The 22,220-nt window shown below is 38.4% G+C and overlaps 1 protein-coding gene across 1 annotated transcript; it reads right to left on the reverse strand.

Moving 5' to 3' along the window:
- Positions 1-1,025: 1,025 nt before the first annotated feature.
- Positions 1,026-18,970, reverse strand: LRRC72 (leucine rich repeat containing 72). Its single transcript, XM_029961776.1, has 10 exons — positions 18,866-18,970; positions 18,575-18,648; positions 15,196-15,265; positions 12,075-12,156; positions 10,733-10,846; positions 6,404-6,493; positions 4,298-4,462; positions 3,263-3,358; positions 3,070-3,097; positions 1,026-1,532 (listed from the first exon to the last, which is right to left on the reverse strand). Exons 1-10 carry the CDS (start codon positions 18,968-18,970, stop codon positions 1,367-1,369), a joined length of 990 nt encoding a protein of 329 aa, XP_029817636.1. The 3' UTR covers positions 1,026-1,366.
- Between the last annotated feature and the right edge of the window lie 3,250 nt (positions 18,971-22,220).

A 22,220-nucleotide genomic window follows, 5' to 3' on the forward strand; every position in this document is an offset into this window, starting at 1 on the left:
GGGGGCTGTGTGACAGTTCTGTTTACTGGGTCTGTAACACCTGTTGGGACACACGGTGACATTCTCATGTGACATTCAGAGGCCTCCTGTAGCTTGAGTGTGCAAGTTTAAGTTCATGACAATTGGCAAGCAAGAGCTGCCTGCCTGGAACTTAGATCTGGACTCATGCTGTAGTCACCATCCACTCTTGGGTCGGGGAATGCAGAAGTGCTCCTGGTTCCCTGTTCCACACATAGCATTTGGGGCCCACAGGAATGTGTTGCTCTTCAAGGTTTCTCTGAAAATGCCAGCCCTTCAGGGCAAAAGGTTCAGGGTTTTGGAACTGTGCTAAAATCCACAGCACAAATCCTGCTTTCATTCTCTCAGTGGTGGTGCCTTGCTCACAGAAAATATCTGATAGCCCTTGACAGGCCACCAGACAACCTCATCTCTAACCCGCTTTCAGCAGGAGGGTTGGACTAGATAAGCTCCAGCGGTCCCTGCCAACTTAGACTGTCCTGGGGCTCTGTGGTAACTTAGGAGAGAAGGATGGACTCAGAAGACAAGTCACAGGCTGAAGAAGGCCTTTGATATGTTAAAAGGCATCACTGATTTTAAGCCTTTGGCAGAATGGAGAGATAAATATGTGTGGAAATGTATTATTTTCCATCTATATACACACTTCCCACTGGCTTCCTTAGTGGTAACAGGTTTAAAAGCCAATAGTGTCAGGTGTAATGCTCCAGCACTGTGTTATAAAAGAGAGTGTTAAACCAGTCCAGCAGTCTTGGGGCAGTGTCCTGGGCAAGTCCTGTCTCTCCAGAATGACAAGTGAGCACAGGCCTGCATCCTGGGAGAGTATCAGCAGCCACAGACAAGAGACAAGTATCAGTATGCTTAAGAGCTTGTGCATCCACTGTATTTGGGATCAAATGAGTATCCTTATATAACTGAGAGTTTCCAGCACATTCATGCAGCACACAAATTATCAAATTGAAACTTATATCCCTCTCAGAAATGAGAAGAGCTTAATGGTTGCTTCCTCATATCTTTATTTTGATGGAAGAAGGCAAATTACTGTTAGAGAACACGATAAGTAATTCTCCAGCAGAAACTATAAGCAATGAAAGTATTTATCCTTAGTTTCTTAAAAATTAGCATGCAGTTTAGCTTTAGTACTTTCTGATAACAAAAGTATGGTAAGAATTGCATTTCAAGCAACTTTTATTGTATCATTGACATTTATCATTTGTTATCTTAATTCTTCATTATATTACACATTTTTTTCTGGAAATTCATTTAATTTGATGCATGTTGTCATGAACTTGTTACTTATGGGGCTCCGCACTAGAGAGAGGAATTGTTTTTTTCTTAAGGAAGAATGGACTCATCTAAATTGGACTGTCAGCTTCTCAAGGGGTTCTTCTGCTTTATTTTGAAGGCGTCTTTCTTGACAGGTAGCTACCTTGTTCCAGTCCACAGAGGAAAATTCTGTTAGAGATCTTGTCATTGCCCGTACTAAAACCGCATCTTCGGGGTTCTCAAATGGTACTCTGCAAAAAGAACACAGCAAATGTCCATTATCTGAATGTTTCCAAACTACTTTGGAACTAATATACAAAACACAGTGTAGAAAGTGAAGTTGGCAGTCATGATGACACTAACAGTGAGGATTTAAAAATTTAAAATTTTCAGAAGGTTTTCTTCTTTTACCAAATTTCAGAAAGCAAAACAAAATGAGGAAAGGTTAGAATCACAGGATTCTAATGGGGAAAAATCAGGTATAAATTATTTAAAATACATTTATAGTAAACTTAAAGCAAAATAATATTTTTCATTTTTTTTCCCACAAAAATTATAATTGTATACTTTTAATACTCTGATTCAGTGGACATGATTCAAGCAATTTGATACTGATTAATGCAAATGCACTTTTATTTTGCCCTCAGGCAAATTTCCATTCTCCAGGCTCTGAATCCAGAACACTGTGAGCTTGTGTTGTTCGTGTATCCTGCCACAGCTGTAGTCTGGGAGAGGAAAGCGGCAGATGCGTATCAGTGTAGGATCGAGAAGGACTTTGTGTTAGACCAAAACCTTCCAACTCAGATACAATATTAAATCTTATAAGAACTTATTTCTTAGAGGTCATTTTATAAGAACTTATTTCTTAGAGGTGTACCAGTAGTAACACACACCTAATATGAACCACAGGACTATCTCCACAGAGTTTAAAGCACTTGGTCATGAAAAGGCACCTTGCAAAGCTTCAGCATGTACCTAAATAAGACTTGAGGAAGCCGTACATCCATTCTACCAATGAGGACAGCTAACTCCACTGAAAGCAGGTAAGAATTAATCTTTCAACACAAATTAGCTTGATTTTAAATAGCTGTATGCAGTACTGTCAGAGGATACGTAGGATATGTAGGGTTTTATTATTTCCTTTAATGCATTTTTCAAATCTTTTCATATGTAAAGCTAGAAAGTAAAACCAAGCCTAACATCTAAAGTTTGTAAATTTACTGTTATAAAGATTGCATCTACAATGTAAGGTACATTAAAATGCAACCTTTCTCCTGCCTCAATCAAGACAAAGATAACCGAGGTAAGTTTTGCATTTATTTCCATGATTTTGAAACTGAAAAGAATAAAAAAAACATCAAGTACAGACTAAAAAAGTTTCATTCTTCAAGTCACAATGTTTTTCAGAGAGTATGTATTTTTGAACAACCACTCAGGGGAGTGTTTTTTGGGCCATAATATAGAACAGATATTCTGATGCTCTAATACTTAGAGCATGTTTTTTCTGGTGATCAGTATTTGATCTTACAAATAAATGGCAGTTGTATGTACCCAGTTCCAAATGTGGAATACCTTTCAATATTAAATTTCAGACACCAGTGGGTAGGCTGTCTCATCAGAATAGTATAGAGTTGCAAGTACATTAAATACAAAGGCCTGAAATTTCTCTGAAAAGCTCATTTTTGCTGGATGTTTTCTCTGGTTAGGGTATTTTTTAGGCACAAGAAGAGGAAATTCAGTAAATGCTTCAGAGATGCAAAAGGAAAATAAATCAAAAAAATGACTTACTTATTTGTGTTATCTGCAAATTCACAACCTATAACAAAAAGTTCAGATTCAGACATTAATGGCTGTACAGCAGTTTGAGTAGCTCAGGATTACCATCCTGATCCTAATTTGCTTGTTCAAATTAATTGAAAACTAGCAGATTTTTTGAAATGGTTAAGATCATATTTTACTAAAGTACTGTGGAAGGAAATACCTGTCAGAATTTTTTTAAGTTTATGTAGTTCTCTTATTCCCCATAGACATACATTTCCAGGCTTTTTTTCTTTCACAGAAAATGATGCCACTCTCTCTATAAGTGAATGATTGCATAGTAGAGATAAAGACAACTGTACGCCTACTTTGATAGTCATCAGCAAAACAAATAAATTATTATATATTATCAAACTATCCTCCTTTTCTCAACCTCTCCAAAATTACTGTTAAATATATTGCTTTCAGCCTTACTATTGTGATATATACATTTAAAAAAACAGATATTTTATTACTTTCCAAACTTCATCTACACTACTTTTTAAAATGCTATGATTTCATCTATGCACAATATTGGTTTTCTTATCTTTAAAACATCAAAAAAGCAGACAAGATTTCAAGGTTTGTTCTGGATTGTGATACGGTACAAGTCACAAGGTTCCTGGTGGTATTCACCTGCTTTCTTGTGCCCAGGTCATGCTGTCTTCCAGATCTGAATGTTATAAGAACTCTAAAAATTGCCTTATATGCTATTATAAGACATCATTAAAATATTCTCAGCTTTGAAAGCACAAAAAGGAATCTACTCATAAAACTAGGCACAATAAAATTTAAAACACTAGAAGAAAATACTTTCTTTGAGAGATTATTTTATGAAAGCACTAGAGGGCATCAAAAGTCTATGAGGCTGTCACTGGCCTAGAAGTGTATTGAGATGTTTTAAGTTAAATAAAAGTAAAACCAAACACTCGCAAGACACATACTGGGGAAAAAAATGTTGTTTGTTCATCTGTCTTTAAAGGTAATTCTGTAACTACAGGGAGTGACTAGAACTTATTTGCCTCAAAACTGTCAGTGTAAGAAGTCATTTGTTTCCTATTGCTGCTACTACTACTTTATGAAGCAATTTGGCTGAGTTCCTGATGCATTTTTATTCTATTACTAAAACCAACAACTTCTTATCAGATGAATGGAAAAAAAATGTTTCTAATTCTAATCACCTAAAAATGTCTGCTTTTCCTTCTATTATTATAAATACCTGAGGGCATTATCAGTCTTCTGGCTGGGTGAATGCATCTTCTGGATCCCATTGGAGTCCCCAGGGGTGTCTTTACTCTCTTCCCAAAAACTATTGACTGCACAAGCAGAGACCTTTCAGGGTTATAAAGATGAAATGCTGATTCCCTTTCTCTTTGTGTAACTACTGTTAAGGGGATATAAAAAAAATGTTTTCTACCAACTGAAAAGGCAGCATGCAAAAGGTGATTCACTTTTTTTCTGTGCTGAGTTTTGTAACAATAGCAGTGTAAGTTACATCATTTCACAACAATTCAAAATGGGAACATGGAATGATACTTTCCAAGGCTTTAGGGTGAAGCCCTGTACAATAAAATATTTTCTTTTGAGTGCAGTAGGATGACAAGTTTTAAACCAAGAAACTAAAAAGCTAGACTTTTCATACTACTTAAATGAGATCTACTGCAGAAGTCAGTAAAGATTTGGAAGTTTCTTTATGAATAGCAAAATCAAATCCTGGTTTAAGGCCAGTTCAGTTCCCACTGGTCAATTACAAAGAAAACTCTAGGAATGCAATCAAAAAAAAAGCTTGAAATTTTCCTGTTTTTCACTTTAATTAAAAATAACTTTATATTTTAAACAAATAGTTTAAGGCTGTTAAATAAAATCGGGGATAGTAACTTCAATTATGTGAACTTTATACTAATCCAGTACTTCAGCTATGGAACAGAAGTGAGCTAAAGCTTTAGAACAAGTAACTGGCAGAAGCATTTTGAATGCAGGGAAGTTTTGGAGTCATAGTGTCTAGGGGACCAATTAGAAAGGAACTGCAGTAGTCATGCCTGAAGGTAACAGAAGTGTGAGCACATGTCTTCTGTAAAGGCGACAGCCAGGACTGTGCTGTGGTAATGTTCCACAGATGGTGAAGAAGCTTTGTAATGTTAGAGAAATAGTGGGAAGTCCAGGAGGCAGCTTGATACAAATAATTGCAAGTCTTAATCCAGGACTGATTACAGTAGAACTGTATTTGGAGATTAAGTCCAGGAAGTTTTACGGAAGTGTTTCTAGACATGTAAATGCAACACATATTTTTCAGAACATTAAGCTTCATTCATCCCTCCCCAGTCTAAAGTGATCATTAGTAACACAGTCTGAGAGGCGTGTTAAGCACAGCTGTAACACCAGACCAAATACTCGAGATTGGAGGTACCAGTGCAAAATGACAGGGTAAGCAAATGGTCAGATCCAGCAGCTCCTCATCAACCCCTGCCACATCCTGTGGCCCATCCACCATCTTTCCTTCATGACAGAGCTGCACAGTCTTCCAGCACCTGCAGATGTCCTGCATCTGCCTTGCTCAAGTCCTACATCCTGATTGTCTTAGAGGCTGGGAACAGGTTTTCAAGATGGCCCTGTTTTTCCTTGCTACCTTCTTATAAGGTAGAGCTGGGGCAGGAATCAACCCCTTTCTCAGGGCTCTTGAGTAATTTTCAATCCACTTGCCAATCCAATAGCTTTCCAAACACCAGAGGCAAAAATCACAAAAGGTGATTTTCTGGGTTCATTTTGACATTTTATGGATTCACTGATTTCACATCTGGCTTTTCTTAAGACATTTTTTTCTGTTGAATTTACAATAGACAATCTGTGAAAGAGCTCATGATGATTTATGAATATTTATATTTGAAAGCATGGTCTGAATTTTCCTCATCAAGAAATGTGCATATTTAAACTGTACAGAAACATGTAGATAGCTGAGGATGTTATCCATACCTAAGTAAACATGCTCACCCATGTGAATATGCCAGTGAGAATGCACAAATGTAGGTACATGTTTCTAAGCACAGGTTTTTATCTGTCTTACTCAAATAGACCAAGACATGAGAAAAGCATACACAGTTTAAGATGACAGAAATCAAAAGCCTTTGACAAAGTAAACTGTTTATGCCATGCAAACTCTGTTTACTTGACAAATCTTGCAAAAAATGGGTATCTGCTCATTAGACCTTTCGCTATATCAAAAAATGCATGTAAAAGAACAGGCAAGATAATTTCACCCGTTTCTCCAACCTGATTAAAATCAAAAGCAACTGTCAATGCTTTGTGAGAAGAGGAAAGCAATCCTTACACTTCCTGTCAAGGAGCTGAACTGAAGGAAGGATGTGTATGACATAAAGCCGGTAGTCTGGATCATATGCCAGAGGGTTTTGGAATAGGTCTGCAAAATGTATACAGAAAAAACAATGTCACAAAAAAAACAAACCCAGCAAAAGAACAAAAGCTTTGCAAGGCAGGAAAATTAAAGATCACTAGGAACCAAAGATTTTGTACAAAATATTATCAATTCAAATTGTTCTTATGCTGGGCAAACAAAGCACAGTCTCTTTACAGGCATGAAATAACTAAACATGGACTTCATACAAAACAACACAGGCAAGAATTGAGTAAAGGTGTCATCGTGCACTCCAAACCTTTGAGGTTTTTTTCTGTTTTTTAAGATATACATAAAAAAAACCATTAGCTGCTTGCCTTTGATTTTCTTATGTATTGTTAGCTGATGTCTATTTTAAATAACAGTGGTCTTTTAAGTGTGACAGCTTAAAGGTAAGGCATAAAAGTTATAGGGGGAGGGAGTTATTAAAAGCAGATGAGCTTTAGGACACCTAAGGCTTTTTCAGAGCTGATATAAAGGTGCTTTATGCCATAGACACAATATAAAATGCAAATACCCAGTCTTGCGATGTTTTGACAGATGATGAGTTTGAAAACTCAAGAAACTTAAGAGTAAAATGTTTAATGTGATCTAAGTTCTTTAGAACCTGGGACCCCCTTAGCTTACCTTGAGATACTAAGCTGCAAAAGACCATTAGCAATTTGACTACAATGCTTATGTTCAGGTTCACTTTACCTGTACAGCCAAACCTTTACAACACAGAGACAGGTATCAATCCCATGCTGCTGCTTTGCCAAATGTGGAACACTAACCTAGCTGAATGCCAAATTAGTTTATTTCATGACAGTGATATCTAGGGTCGATTAAAATAGAAACTGGCTCATTCCCAGATCAGCTAACAAACAAACAGACAAGTGTTGTTGGGTGGGGCTTTTTTCCTAAATGAAAGACATAATAATTCTATTTTTCTCCTTTAACAAATGCTGTTCTTCTAAGACAGTAAAAATAATCAGGATGCTGCCACCTTGAGATCAGAGGAGAGAAAAAAAATCTTAATGATTTTGACAATTCTGATACAATTCTGACAAACTTCTGCTACACGGATCTGCTTTTCTCTTTTTGAGGAGAGGCTGTAGCTAATACTCACTCTAGGGTAAAAAATCCTGTTACATGTAATTTTAGCAGTTGTGGGGGGGAAGATGGTATTACAGAAGCAAATAAGAGATAGTAGAAGAAGAAAAAAGTCTGAAAATATTCCAAATGGGTTTCTGAACTACAAGATGCCATTTCATGTTCTTCAGGACAAGTATGATTGCCGAAGGGAGCTCAGTGCTTGATGCAATTTAGCAGTTATTTTGAGGATGCAGTAAGACTGAAACAGGCATTTTTGCTATCTCCTGCACATAAAACACCTGTTCATGTGTTTAGAGGAGAACTTAAAATATTTTAATTCTTAAACAAATTTTTATAAGTCACTGACTTGAAATTAGTAAGAAACCCACAAGGTGGCAGCAAAAGAAAGTTCCATTTTTACTGAACAAAGTAGTATATAGCTATTTTTTTCCAGAAAGTGTTGATCAGAAAGAATATTATGCATATATCTGATAATTCTGTTCTTGAGACAAGAAAATATGCAATAGCATTCCAGAGATAAAAATGTTTCAGCACGATCTCTAAAAATAGGTATGTTTGGTAGTGGAATGGAATAAGGATTCAAAAGAGATTTTTCCAAGGCACAAACCGGGGCTGATACTAAGCACTTGTGAATCTGGATGCTACTTGGATCACGTCTCTCCTCATCAACACTGATTTGTAGGGTTTTTTTAGAGAATGTGAATTTTTTTACTGCTTATTTTTACAGTAAATCCAACCATTGTACAGATCAAGATGGTCTTGTTTTACAAAACATCTGGGATTAATTCCTGGCTCAGCTATCTACTTTCTTGTCAAGGTCATGCAGTTTTACTTCTACAAATGAGGGATAATGCTTTCTTCCTTGTCTGTTTTCTCTATTTGGAGTGTAGGAAAACAGTGTGCCTATGCCACACGGGGCAGAAACAGCGAAGAACAGTTTTCTGAGGTCTAGCAGCAGGATGTTATCAGCTGAGTACAATAAATCAGTTGAGACAATTTACAGAGTATGTAACAAAAATCTTGGATTCCAAAAGGGAGATGTGAGCACAAGGTGAGCCCATAAAGAAACCCTCTGTATCTCCCAAAGGCTGCAGTTGTGAGCAACATGTGCAGTAAATCTTTCGAAGCTGAGTGTCTTCCCTAAAGGCCTGGTGAAGGATGGTGTTCTGCTACACATCCAGTGCAGGGCAGTGGCTAAAAATCACAAGAGAGCCTTCAAGAAGAGAAATGCAACATTTTGGCAGCTGGATGCTACTCCTGAAGTGAACAATAATAGTGTGTTTTAATAGTTCTGTTGTCCCCAAGAGCTACAAAATTATAAAATCTTGTTAAGCATCCAGGAGCTCAGCTGAAGGCTAGCAAGTGTTTGGTTTTTTCTTAAATGAGATTGTCTGGCAACAAAAAAGATCTACCTCATAACAGTGAGAACTGTCACTGGCTTTGTTTTATAAAAGTTAGTTATGGGCACAGCCCTTTTCAAAGCTACACAATGCAAATTCTGCACCCATTTCATATTTCTTAACATTGCAAGGAGTCATAGAAATTATATAGTAATATGATAAGATATATAGGATATGACTTTTAAAATTTATTTTGTTCATTTGTAAATTACTGATGTAATTTACTTCAAATGTGACTGCATTTTATTAAACAAATAGAGTACTGGTAACTTGAGAACTCATTATTATGAAATCTCCTTGAAACAAACACATTAACAATTTTTTCATGACTGCAAAGGTCAAGAAGAAATAACTTTAGTTATGGTTATTAAGGTTATTAAGCTTCTTCCACTGTTACTGTTTACTCTGGTAGAAATCTTTGAACTTTTTTTTAATTAGGGTAGATTGGTATATTCTATATATTGTTTGATTGCTCTTTCAAACACTTCCTTTTCTATGGTGCTGGCCAGTCCAATTTGCACCCAGTTTTCACTATGCCTTTGTGACTGCCATTCATAACAACTCAGCAGCACTTTAACTATCTGCTATGTATTTCCCACAGATGGTTGCAACAAGTACAACAAACTTCCTGTGCTTGTTGAAGCTCCTTATTAATTTGTAGGGCTAACATTAAATTCAAGTGACTGCACCCTTCATACATAGGATGTCTATCCAGACTTTGCTTAATCACTTCAAACAACCGCATTCTTAAATAGACTATTTTTTCTATCTTGCATATAATGAAAAAAATTACTATAATTTGGCTGACATGTTGTCTTCCTAAACCCTTGATTTGTTTCTTAGTTTTGGCCCAGTGTCAAGTTCAATTAAAAGTGTACTTTTTAAGTCATATTTTCCTTTCCCACAATCAGACATTCAGTTTTCTGAATGCTTAAGGAGGTGTTATGGCCTGGTGACATTCACCTCCTTAGCCGTCACTAAGGCGTGAAAATCGTTTCCTGTTTGCTCCAAGTACTGAGCGTCTGTCATGGCCTATGCTGACATTCCTTTAGGAACCACAGAAAACACTGCTTACATTTTCATGTTCAGTGTCTTAATAGCATATAATCCTACTCTCCCTGGAGGCTACTTCTTACATTGTAACTTAGTGGCATCAACACTGTCTTGTGTAACTTAATTTGAAATTTCAGAGATGGCGCTGTTTTCACTTCCAGCCAGTGCATCAGAAAATATGCCACTTAACAGACATTGTTGTGAGGAATACCTAAGTGTACTTATTCTTAGATTCTAGAAATCCACAGTCTGCCAAAAAGATGCAGAAAGGGAGTTCTATAAGCAACAGAATTAATGAGGCAGGAATTTGGGTTCCATAACCTATCACTCACACTCCCAACAACAATAACATCTATTTTTCAACTCTACCTCTATGATAATCTCACTCCCATGTTCCCTTACAAAGAGGCAGCAGTAAACTGCTTGACACCCTCCAAGCTACTCCTCCAGGATATTGGCTAGGCAGCAGCCAAAAAGAGTTAACTTCTGAACTCAGCAGGATTTTCTCAGTTGAAGTACTCTTTGTGGAATTTTCATGTCCTGGAGATCTCTTTCTTCAGATTTGTCACATTTGGTTGAAATTTCTAATTAGTTTCAAAAGCTATTGGCAAATGATGCAGAAACAGGCAAGAAACATCCTGATAAGAAACTAAAAAGCTACTAGTTGCTGTTCTGCAGAATAAAAATAAGGTATTACTTAGAGTATGCAAGCTTATCATTCCTTTCAATTCCTTCACTGTTTTGCCAAGTTTCTTTAACTCGTTGTTGTGAAGAAACAGAATTTGTAACGAACATAAGTGTTTCAGAGCATCTGAAATGAAATGAAAAATAATTAATCGTTCTCACCATAATAGACTGCTTCTATTAGATAATTATTTTGTTACGCTGCACACTGAATTTGATATTTTAGTTATCTATCTATGCTTGCCTTTTGGTAACACACTGCATGAGATATTAATTTAAAAAAAATAGAGATATTCAATATCCCTTTCATATTTCTAATCACATCCTTTAAACACAGGCCTAACTTTTTTTTCATTCCAGTTCTTTCCATTTGCCCAGGTTACCCTTGCATCAACAAATCAGCATCAACTGCAAACTCTCTTGTTCCTCCCTTCCTTACTCCTATATCCCAGTAATCCTTGATTAATTCACTTCCTTTTACCTTGACCTAATATTACCTTTGCCTCACAATAATATATCACCTTTGCCTCTCAAATAATAAATAGTGAATTCCTTAGAAAATAGTTCAATTTCAAGTAATTACTGACATATTAAAAAGTTATTACAAAATATTGTTGTGGCTGTCCCAGGCTATTTGTTCACATTTTCACACCACATCAGGATTGGACACCACGTTTTCCAAATTCTATACAATGTTTCCTACCCACATTTCCCTATAAAGGACACCCTTCTGTTTAACCACATTTTGTTATCATCTGTATTGTCTCTTTTATCCATGTTTGTATTTCGAAGATTAATTTTTCTCAAATTCTCACAGAAACTAATCAATATCATTAATCCCTGCACATTTTATAGGGACAGAGCAAAATAAAGTATTAACATTTAAAATGTCTAAAATATACAGAAATTTATTATGTTTTGGCCTCTTTGTTAACAAACTCATGAGTCTGGTACAGCCACTTTCACTTACAACAGCAAGCAAAACTGAAATAGAAGTATAAGACAAATGCAAATTTTGAAATAAAATAAGTTTGGCATTAACTTTGCAAAATACTTCTGGTTATAAATTCTCAATATGCAATATGTGCATGTAAGATCAAAAATATTTTACAATTGCCTGACATAAAGTGAATGACATTTCATCCCTTAGACCAGGATAAACATATCACCTCATTGCCACTCAAGTATCCCCGAACAATTAAATATCTAATAATTAACATGTATTGTTATGCATATATAGGAGCTTTCAACCAGTAAGTTACTTGCTATCATCAAGTTGTATAAATTTTAATGCCAGTATACAGAAAAGAAAGTATAGGCCTCTGCTCAACAACCTAAAAAGGGAATATTGGTACCTGATATATCTGTCAGTTCATTATTGTTGAGGTAGAGTTCAGTCAAGCAATAGTTCTTGATCAAGAAATTTAAATCTTGTATCTGAAATTAGAGTTAGGCAAACTATTATATGTCAATCTAAATGTAATATTGGAGAATTATAAACATGGTCTCTTGAAAACTGCATAACTACAGGTAGTTTCTTATGTTTCTGTTTAAGACTTGGTTTAAGGATTCTTTTGACAGCTGAACCTTCATTAGAAATACTAATTACACATCAAACACATGCAGTACAGCCATACCTAATTTTTTGAACTACAAATTTAATATTTTTATTTGGAAACAGATTTCCTTGAATGACTGGCCTTCACATTTTCTCTTCCTTCTATTCACATTTGAAATAATTTTTATTGTTAGGAGACCCTTGTAGGACATAATAATTCTTTGTTGGTTTAAGGATATTCCTGAAATATATCCTTAGAATAAACCCAGCATCTAGTTTTTTAAATTATTCCTTGACCTTGTTCTAAATTTCCCAAAATGTCATTTAATCAGATTTAAAGAATCAAGTACAATTACAGAAAAAAAAAAACAACGCATGGGTGTATTCCCATAAAAAGTCTTCTCTGGTCCCTATGAAATCACATCCCCTTGCATGGAGCTCAGTGCTTCCAGTGCAAGGTAAAGTATCTGCAATGAGATAACAAGTTGAGATTGAGAATACCATCACTGAGAATAGGGAGTACTAATGTATGCCCAAGTTTTTATCCTACAGTTTAAATGCCAGAACAACAAGCAGAATTTTATTCCTGACATTACTTTGAATTCTGAATTTACAAATGCAAATTTGTTAGTGGGAGAATGTCCTTGAATTGTGCCCCTGACTCTAAAACAAATGTGCTTTGCTCTGTGCATCAACAGTATCTGAAAGCTGGAAGGAAGAGCATAAGGCAGAGGTTTTTCCACTCACTTGTATAGCAGTGTTTCCCTGTCTTTGACAAGTCTAGATTTTAGGGTCACCTGAAATTTACTTTTTTTGTGATAAAACTACTGAATACATAAAAACACCCTTCCTCTATTACAGCATTTAAGTGACACTTCTCCTAAGAAAAGCCACTGAGTGGCTATTCCACACAAGTTATATAGAAAACCAGAAGAATGCTCTTTGTTACTGCTTAGGTAAAAAACTGAGATCTGGGCAAAAATCAGAGTGATTTATCTTTTATGGTCAGCAAGATTAGTTCTGCTTAGTCATCAGGCCATTTCTTCTAATTCTTTAGCGTCCTTTAGAAATACAAGGAAAAGCCTTATTATACCTGTGTTCAATCTTTTAATGTATCTATACTTTTGCTTTTTTTGAAAACAGTTGGATAACCACAGATCTTTTGATGAAGTTGACATAAGATGCCATATAATTGATGTTAGCCTGGGGCAGCAGATATACATATACTCCAAAGAGACATGGAATGTAAATTTATTTTTCCTGCTGCTCACAATCTACTTATTTACCTGAGCAGGCAACTCTGGTGTTTTAAGAAGTTGAGCTCACTCTGAAAGTCATGTAAACTACTGTACAGTAAGATAGTTAAAAGCAGGTTAGAATTCTTGGGGTTTTATTATTTTTCTTGCTTTTTAATTACCAGTGGCTAATGGTGAAAGTTTAGTTTCAATTCAACCATTTAATAGTGGTTGGCTATGGATATGGAGATTTCTAAATCAGATAATTCTACTGGTCAAGGAGGTGATTTTGTGTAACATAAAATGTGCTTACAATTGGCTGGAAACTGTACTGTGTCGAGATTTTGACAGAGCATTGTCTCAAAACCCACACGGGATAGAATAAATACTATAATCTGGATTTGCAATCTGGAGAAAGTAAGGCATGTGGCTTGTGTAACTGGTTTAGGGCCACACACTCCATTGGAAACATGAGAAATTCATGTGGTTGTTGGAGGAGACAAAGAGGAATGGGAGCGATACGAAGCTTGGAGACGAATTTATAATCCCTGAACGGACTTTTAATATATCGGATTTGACCTTTAGTACTGATTATGACACTTTCTGAACATGACAGTTGTACCCCAGTTATTCCCCAGTTTATAGTTGTAATGTTATGCTATTTTATGTACCCCCTGTTGTTGTTTTTAAAATTGTCCACCATGTTATCCCCTTCTTCTTCCCTCAGTTTTCCCGCCTTTTCCCTGTTTTCCCGCTCCTCTGCCTGCCATTGGTTAGAGTTTGGTGCAGTGCAGAGGTAGCTCTCATTGGTCCTTTCCCCCGGAGATATCCAAACTCCTCCCCTCCTTACCTAGTTGTCCAATCACCATGTTTCCCCAGTTGTCAGTCCCATGCTCCTCCCTAGCCCAAGTTCCTCCCCTCAGATCTGCCCTATTTAAGTCCTGGAGTTCTCTGAATAAAGTGACACTGCTTCACAGACCTTCCATCGTGTGAGAGACCCCTTTGTGCAGTGCCCGACCCTATTCCCTTATCCCAGCGGGTCGGGGCATGTGGTCCCACTCTAACCACTCGCCTGGAAATCTAAGTCCAACAAGTTTAGGTGACACAGTGACCTGTGTAACAGCAGCAGATACCCCATCATCCCCAGCATTCCAGTGCTGCTTCCCATGCACAGGGAGAAGCTCATTTCAAAGAGTTGTATGTCACCCTTTTGTGCATGAGGGCAAACAGGAGCCTCACTTCGACCACCATCCCGCCAGGAAATAAACTCTGCATGTCTGCAAGGGCGTGAAACAAGAGCTACGCGTTTCCTGCCGTCCTCTCCTGTCCTATAACCACATCGCCCCTCGGTCTGTTCCAAGAGCTGCTGCTCTGCTGGGGAGGGTACACCAGCTACACTGGGAACTGCTTTCTTTTTATTGCTAAGGAATTAGCAAAAAAACTCAGCTTCTTAAATAAACACAGTTTATAAATCTGATGTGAATCTAAAGGAAAATATATTAGCTTAAACCCTGGGATGTTTAAAAAAAAATCTTTTCTCATTTCACAGTTAAATATGCCTGGAAATTAAAAATAATTTATTAGCTTGACAATTATATAATGCTTTATGCTAGAAAAAAATTAAAAATAATAATCAGGGAGCATAGATGCACTGTTCTGCTCTTTAAATGAATATCTTATTACCTTATTGTTGTTAAGCCACAAATACTTTAACCTATTAAACTGTGAGAGACTTGGGATACTTCTTAGTCCTCTGGTGGAAGAAAAGAAAAAGAGACAAAATTCTTAACAAGAGTGCTTAATAATTTTACAAATTGTTTAATTTTTTTATAAATAATATTATACAAGAACTAAAAAGGTACACTCCTTACAAGTTATATCAGAGAAAGACAAAAAGAACAAGATGGCAGAGACAGTGTAAGCATTCTACACACTTGCAAGCAACAAAATAAGTGATAAATTAATTGTTTTTCCATAATAGCATTTATTTTCTCAGGGAGTCTGAGTGCCATGTACTTTGCAGTTTGGAAATCCTGCTCAGAACACAGGAGGAGAAATTTGGCACCCTGAGGACACAAATCTAAAAGGAAAATTGCTTTGAAGGTGCAGTGGGGATTGTCCGACCACAGTGCCAGAGAAGCCAACAGAAGCCAGACACCGAGCACAACAATGCACATCTCTTATTATTTTTCATATTAGTGCATATTGTGAAATCTTTTGCCCTTTTCTCACTCCTCTCCTGCTCTCACATAAACTTAGTACATCCACTAAGGCTGAAACTATCTCCCATGTGCCAGTAGGGCTTTTTGTTTAATTGTGTATCTAGCACTTTGAGCTTGCTAGTGTACTATAAATAACAAATTACACAGAATATTACTGAGCTGCTGAGTAATTTTCACTAATTGCTCATCTTGATTTTTCATTGTTTTAAATAAATATTCTTAATTTCCACTAGAATAATTGTAGATTACTTTTATATTACAAATTTTAATTGACATAATAAAAATTTCCTTGTGGATTTTAATGTGTTGCAAGACTGGGACCAGTGTTTCAGAAAGAATGAACAGAATTGACAAAAATTAACCTCACATCATCAGCCTAAAATCATGTTTGTTTTTCCAGCTGTGAAGCCTAGTCTCTAGCTTCCCATGTTGGTTTTTTTGTTTGTTTTTTTCAACACACCCTCCAGGTATAGACACCTTTTTTGATCTTGCATTTGAAAATAAAAAATCTGTCAAAAGCAAACCCTGCAAAGTTGAGGTGCTGTACCTTTAGTGTCCTTTATTTCAGAAAGGCAGATTATCCCATGCTGTTACTTCATTAAACACTTTATTTAACTTCTTCAGATAATTTATAAAAACTAACTCTCCAAATACATACTTTTGTGTCTATTGTCACAAGTAACCAGAAAAGACATTACTGCAAGTGGCACAGACAGGCAGATGAGTGTTGACAGGACATACAGAACTCCTACAGAGCTACTATCTAATTCTCCTGTAAACCCCTGCACTACTTTTCAGGAAGCAAAGCCAAAATTTCCTCATATTCTTTGTCACTGCCATTCTATATCTAGTTTACAGGTTTACATTTTAATTGGCTTTACTCCCTGTCTAACAGCCTCATTTTGACTATCTCCAAGCCTTGATCTGTTTTTTTTGGTAGTATTTAAGGCATTTAATTTGCCCCAGGTAGAGCTTAATTCCTCTAACATTTTTAAAAGAGCCTGTCCCTTTCTAGATGCCTTCCAAACTTTGTATGTCTTTTATAAACTGATCCTTTTTGGCCTGCAGCACTCTTTTTCTACCTACTGCTAAGTTAATCAGTTTTCCTAGGATGACAGCTTTCAGTGTCCAAATTTACATTGTTTCATGTCCCTTTAAGAGTAGTGTTTTAAAAAATATAAACTCATTCCCTCTTATTTGATTGACTTTAATTATTATTTTTTTACTTTCTTTTTTCAGCCAGCAGAAAAATATGTCAAACCAACAGTTAAGGAGGCATGGTCTGATACTGAGTTTGGCTGTACTTCAAGTTTATATAAGTTGGTATAGAATAAAAGGAGTTCACTTCTATCCAATCATCAAAGAAGCCATCTTGCATCATCTGCCTCAAAATGGTTTCATGGGAAGACAAATCACTTCTATATCTGCCATCTGAACATTTCTTTTTATTTATATCAAAAAATATGGCCAGTGAGGGCATACATTCAAGCATTTAAAATCAAAGAATGTGCCTAATAAGACTGTATACACAGTCTTAATTCTCTTACGCATACACATTATAGTAATTTTCTTGTCTTGTTTAGAATATATATATGTATCTTGTAATTTTTCCGTTATTTAAACTTCTCCCTTAATTTTTATGTTTTCTTCTTTCTAAAATGTTTATTTAAAAGAAATTTGACAGTAACTACATGCTTTAAGTTTACTTCACAAAGCATCAAATACCTTCCCAGTATAAATCAAGAGATGTGATAAGGAATTCAAACACACTAGTGGACACATTTAGATTTTCAATACCACCTGATTTCCACTAAAAACAAGCTAGACAACGTTGAGATTCCATAATACCTTTTTTTTTTTCTGCATTCGTTGGACCCAGGGACCTTGAAAACCTTGTCCCGGAATTATTAAACTGCATTAGTTCCCCATATATGATATCAGCCTTACGAACAGTAGATGCAGTCGTGAGGCTGCAAACAGGTATGCAACACTTGGAATTATGCCCTGGCCAGAAATTCAAAGCACGCCTTCCAAAAACTTTGAAGTATGTCCTGTCATGCATCCATCCCTCAATGGTAGCCTCTCAGCATGTTCATACTACAACATACACCTCTATCAACCTAGATCACCCACAGGTTCATGAAAGCTTTGCCTTCCTTCAGCATGGCTTCTTCTCCTCATCTGCCCTACATCTCAAGCCTTTTCATAAAGCTCTAAGAGGAGATCAGTTCTGTGATCAGTACTGCCTGCCCAAAACAAGCATTCTTGTGCCTGTATTCACTTCATGTTGCCCTGCCCTCCCTTCAGTTCTTAACAGTAGAGATGCAGGTAATTTCAAAGGTGCTACCAGTGAGTTTCACTATTGCAGTAACAGATTTCTTCAGGGAGGTCAAAAATTTGGCAGTCTTTAGACTCCGCAGGTTCTGTGTTTTTACATTTGCCTTCTTGATACTCCTTCCACCCAGCCCTAGGAGCCAGTTAGAACAGGCAGAGATTAGCCATCAAGCCTCATTCCTCTGCTCCTGTGGTAGAAGTTCATGCAGAACTCTGTGAATTCACAGATCCTGGAGCAACTCTGGGTTGCTAGAGATGGATTGTGTATCTAGAGCTGAGGCAGGTAACTGCTTCACTGTGAGAACAGCTCTGCTGTGTGTCTTACTGTACCTTCAGCATTTCTTCATTCACAACGTGTATGGACTAGGTACAAATATATTTTACTGGTATTTCACATATAAATGATGTTCAGCAAGTACCTGATACAGAAAGCACTACGAAAGGTTACAATTTACTGTGTGCTCTACTTTTAGTAAAAGTCAAAAGGACAAACATATTTTACTTACTGTCTAGCCAGATACAATCCTATGACATCCCCATTGCTCTTAAAGCCGCAGGTCTTCAGCTGGTTTTCTACTGCCTAACAGTATATAGTACATTTGTCAGTATAATATACTGCATCATTATGGATTCACTACAACATATGCAAATTCAGTGTTTAAAGTAATATGCACAGCAAAAAGAATATCTATATCACAGCACCTTGCAAACTGTAATATAGTCTGAGATAAAGATATTAAATTGGCAATCTCTATTTTAAATTGATAAAAATAGTCCAACAATTATGCTAGACTTACACTAATTTTCTTTTCCTGTGGAGAATCATAGTTGATAGACGTGAAATGAGAAAGTAATGTATGTTGACTGTTGACAGGCTTCTCACTCAGGTCAGCCAAACCCATACACGTGATAAACATGAAACTGTTTACTTTGCAATACAGTTGCAACTTCATTCTATGCAACTTTACTATATGCATGACATTCTAAAATTATGCATCCAGTACACTGCTTGTACATTAAACGTTGAAAAATGCAGACACAATTTTTATTTTCAGAGTGTATTACTGAAGTGTTCTAATTTGTAAAAGCAGTGAAACCCATTAACAAGAGAATTATGGATCTCTGTTACTAGTGTCTGATAAAAAGTAAAATGTGTATCAGAAGAAATGAGCTTTCTACATGAGCTATTATGCCCAACATCATTAGGATCACTACTGTTTAAACCACAAAACCGATACAACTTTACAAATATAAAACGCCTTGGGAGCACCAACAGGCATGTCGAGAATGGCCTGTATTGGCTGCACAACCACTCCAGTGTGTTCTGGGCATGCTGAATATACACAGGTTAACTTGCAAACGAGGGAGACCTGTGGCACTTTCTGAGCTGAAGCAGCCAAGCACTCCCGGGACTCCACATAGGCCAGTTGTTCCACGGAGCGGGCGTGGGACAGTGCCCATTTGCCCAGCACTCGGAATGGCTCCCAGACTGCAGCTGTCACACAGGGGGGAAAACCTGGGACAAATGGCTGTAGTTTTCTGTCTACATGGGCAAAATCTGCCTAGGGAACACTAAGTGTTCTCTGCAGAAAAGCAGCTCGTTTTTCTGCGGAGAAAAGCGACACCCCAAGCGTGCTGATGTCTGTCCCCGGCACAGAGGGACAGACCGATGGCGAGAGCGGAGTGCCAATGGGGAAAGCACACCTACTCCAGACAGCACAGATCCCGGGTTCCGAGTTCGACAAGTCAGGAAGGCTGTGCCCAAAGATTTGTATTCTGCATACTGCGTTACGTGAGAGCTCATCCTCTCCCCGCCCTAGAGCTCTTTCCCGGTCATTCCCGGCTCTCCGCCACAGCAGCCGGCGGCCCCGGCGGGGCTGCAGACCTCAGGGGTGCCGCGGTGCCTGAGAAGGATCGGACCGGCTCGCTCAGAGGAGCCGCGCCCGCTGCCGCCCAGGGCGGTCGGGGAGCCGAGCCCCTTCCGCCGCCGCGGGAGGACCGAGCCCGCCTCGCTTCGGGGTGTGGCGGTGCGGAAATCTCCCGCTTCTCCCCCCCGCAGACCGGAGGAGGCGGAGGCTCCGCCGGGGTGCGAGGGTCTCGCCAGGGGTGCCACCATTCCGCCGGCGGCCGGCGGCGCGCGCACCGGGCGGGGGAGGAAAGGGGGGAGAAGCCACCCGCTCACCTGCCCCCGGCGCCGGGGAGCGGCCGCCATCTTAGAGCGCCGTCCTGGGCGGCCGCGGGGAAGGAGCGCGAGGCGCGGGGTGGGCAGGGCTGGGGGGGAACAGGATGCGCTGTCGAGCCCCTGGAATAACAGAATCAAAGAATCAGGTTGGTTGGAAAAGACCTCTGAGGTCATGGAGTCCAACCTATGACCAAACACCACCATGTCAATTAGACTATGGCACTAAGTGCCACATCCAGACTTTCCTTAAAAATCTCCAGGGACAGTGGCTTCACCACCTCCCTGGGTAGTCCATTCCAATGTTTAATCACCCTTTTCTGTGAAGAAATTCTTTATAATATCCAATGTAAACCTCCCTTGGCAGAGCTGAAAACTGTCTTCTTGTCCTGTCAGTGTTTACCTGGGAGAAGAGTCGGACCCTCACCTGGCTACTCCCTTCTTTCAGGTAGTTGTAGAGAGTGATAAGGTCACCCCTGAGCCTCCTTTTCTCTAGGCCAAACAACCTCACCTCCCTCAGCTGCTCCTCATAGGACATGTGCTCCAGACCTTTCACCAACTTTTATTGCCCCTCTCTGGACATGCTCTAGCATGTCGATGTCGTTCCTGAATTGAGGGGCCCAGAAGTGGACACAGTAGAAATGGTATAACACTGAAATGGGAGCCCAAGCCTGGGCATTAATCAAGGCAGGGCTTTGTGCTGGGGGAAGGAGCTCCATAGTGAGTGAGGGGCACCTCTGCAGGGAGCTGGGGCTCAGGAAGGTGGCCAGGGTGGGCTGATGGGAGGCCCTGGGGGGCAACAGCTGAGAGGGAATTGGGATACCTCTGGGAAGCCCCTTGGGTCATATTTACTCACAATCCTGAAAAAGGGTGCCTTTTTTTTTTTTTTTTTTAAACAACATTCCTATGGTTGGTTGGTTGGTTGGTTTTTTTTTTTTTTGGTTGGTTGGTTGGTTGGTTGGTTGTTTTAAAGCACAGATCCTGTGTGCATTTATGTATATGTGTGGGAAAGGAGTGTGAGCTGCGTGGTGGGCAAGGGTGGGGCAGGGCTGGGGGGTACAAGACCTGTCATCATGCCCCTGGAATCACAGAATCAAAGAACCAATTAGGTTGGAAAAGACCTATGGGATCATCGAGTCCAACCTGTGATCCAACACCACCATGTCAACTAGACCATGGCACTAAGTGTCACATCCAGACTTTCCTTAAAGACCTCCAGGGATAGTGACTCCACCACCTCGCTGGCAGTCCATTCCAATGTCTAATCACCCTTTATGTGAAGAAATTCCTCCTATATATATGTCATTTATAAAGAAAACACTTGTGTGTTTAATTTACAGCTAATCCACACCGTATGTGTTACTCCCTTGAAACTTGCAAATCACCTTGGTGCCTGAGAGACCCTCTCCCGTGCCGGCTCCTGGAGGAGGCCCACTGCTGCGACAGCGCCTTGAATTGAATTTGGCTGTAAAGGAACACAAAATGTTTATGACATCCACATGTGCAAGCAACTGTTGCCATGTTGCTATTTATATAACCATTTTACTGCATAGCACAAGCTGAAGAATAGAAAAAGCCATTTCCAGTATGTGTGTGTGCACGCATGCATGTAGGACAATAGAAAATGTTTGATCAAGCAACAACAAAAATATGTCTGAAAACTTGGAGCTTTATTTAGAATTTAATTTACACTGAGTACTCGTTAGCAGAAATAGTCATTGTAAATTATATGCAACTGATACACAAAGAGCAAAAGTTGTGTGTGCAAATATATGAATAAGCTGTCCCTCATGGAATTAATTATGTGCATGCCTTCGCTTGTTCAGACCACTGAAGCTAGATGTAGTATGTATAATGGAGGAATGGAACTACAGTACAAGTATTACATTGCAAATATTTAATTTTCTTGGAAAAATTATGTGGGTGGCTTCCATTCCAGCTAGGTAGCTTTAAACAAATAGAAACCTCAACTA

Source organism: Manacus vitellinus, unplaced genomic scaffold, assembly GCF_001715985.3.
Source record: "Manacus vitellinus isolate BGI_N305 unplaced genomic scaffold, ASM171598v3 scaffold_3_pilon, whole genome shotgun sequence".
In the NCBI taxonomy this organism is placed as follows: Eukaryota; Metazoa; Chordata; class Aves; order Passeriformes; family Pipridae; genus Manacus; species Manacus vitellinus.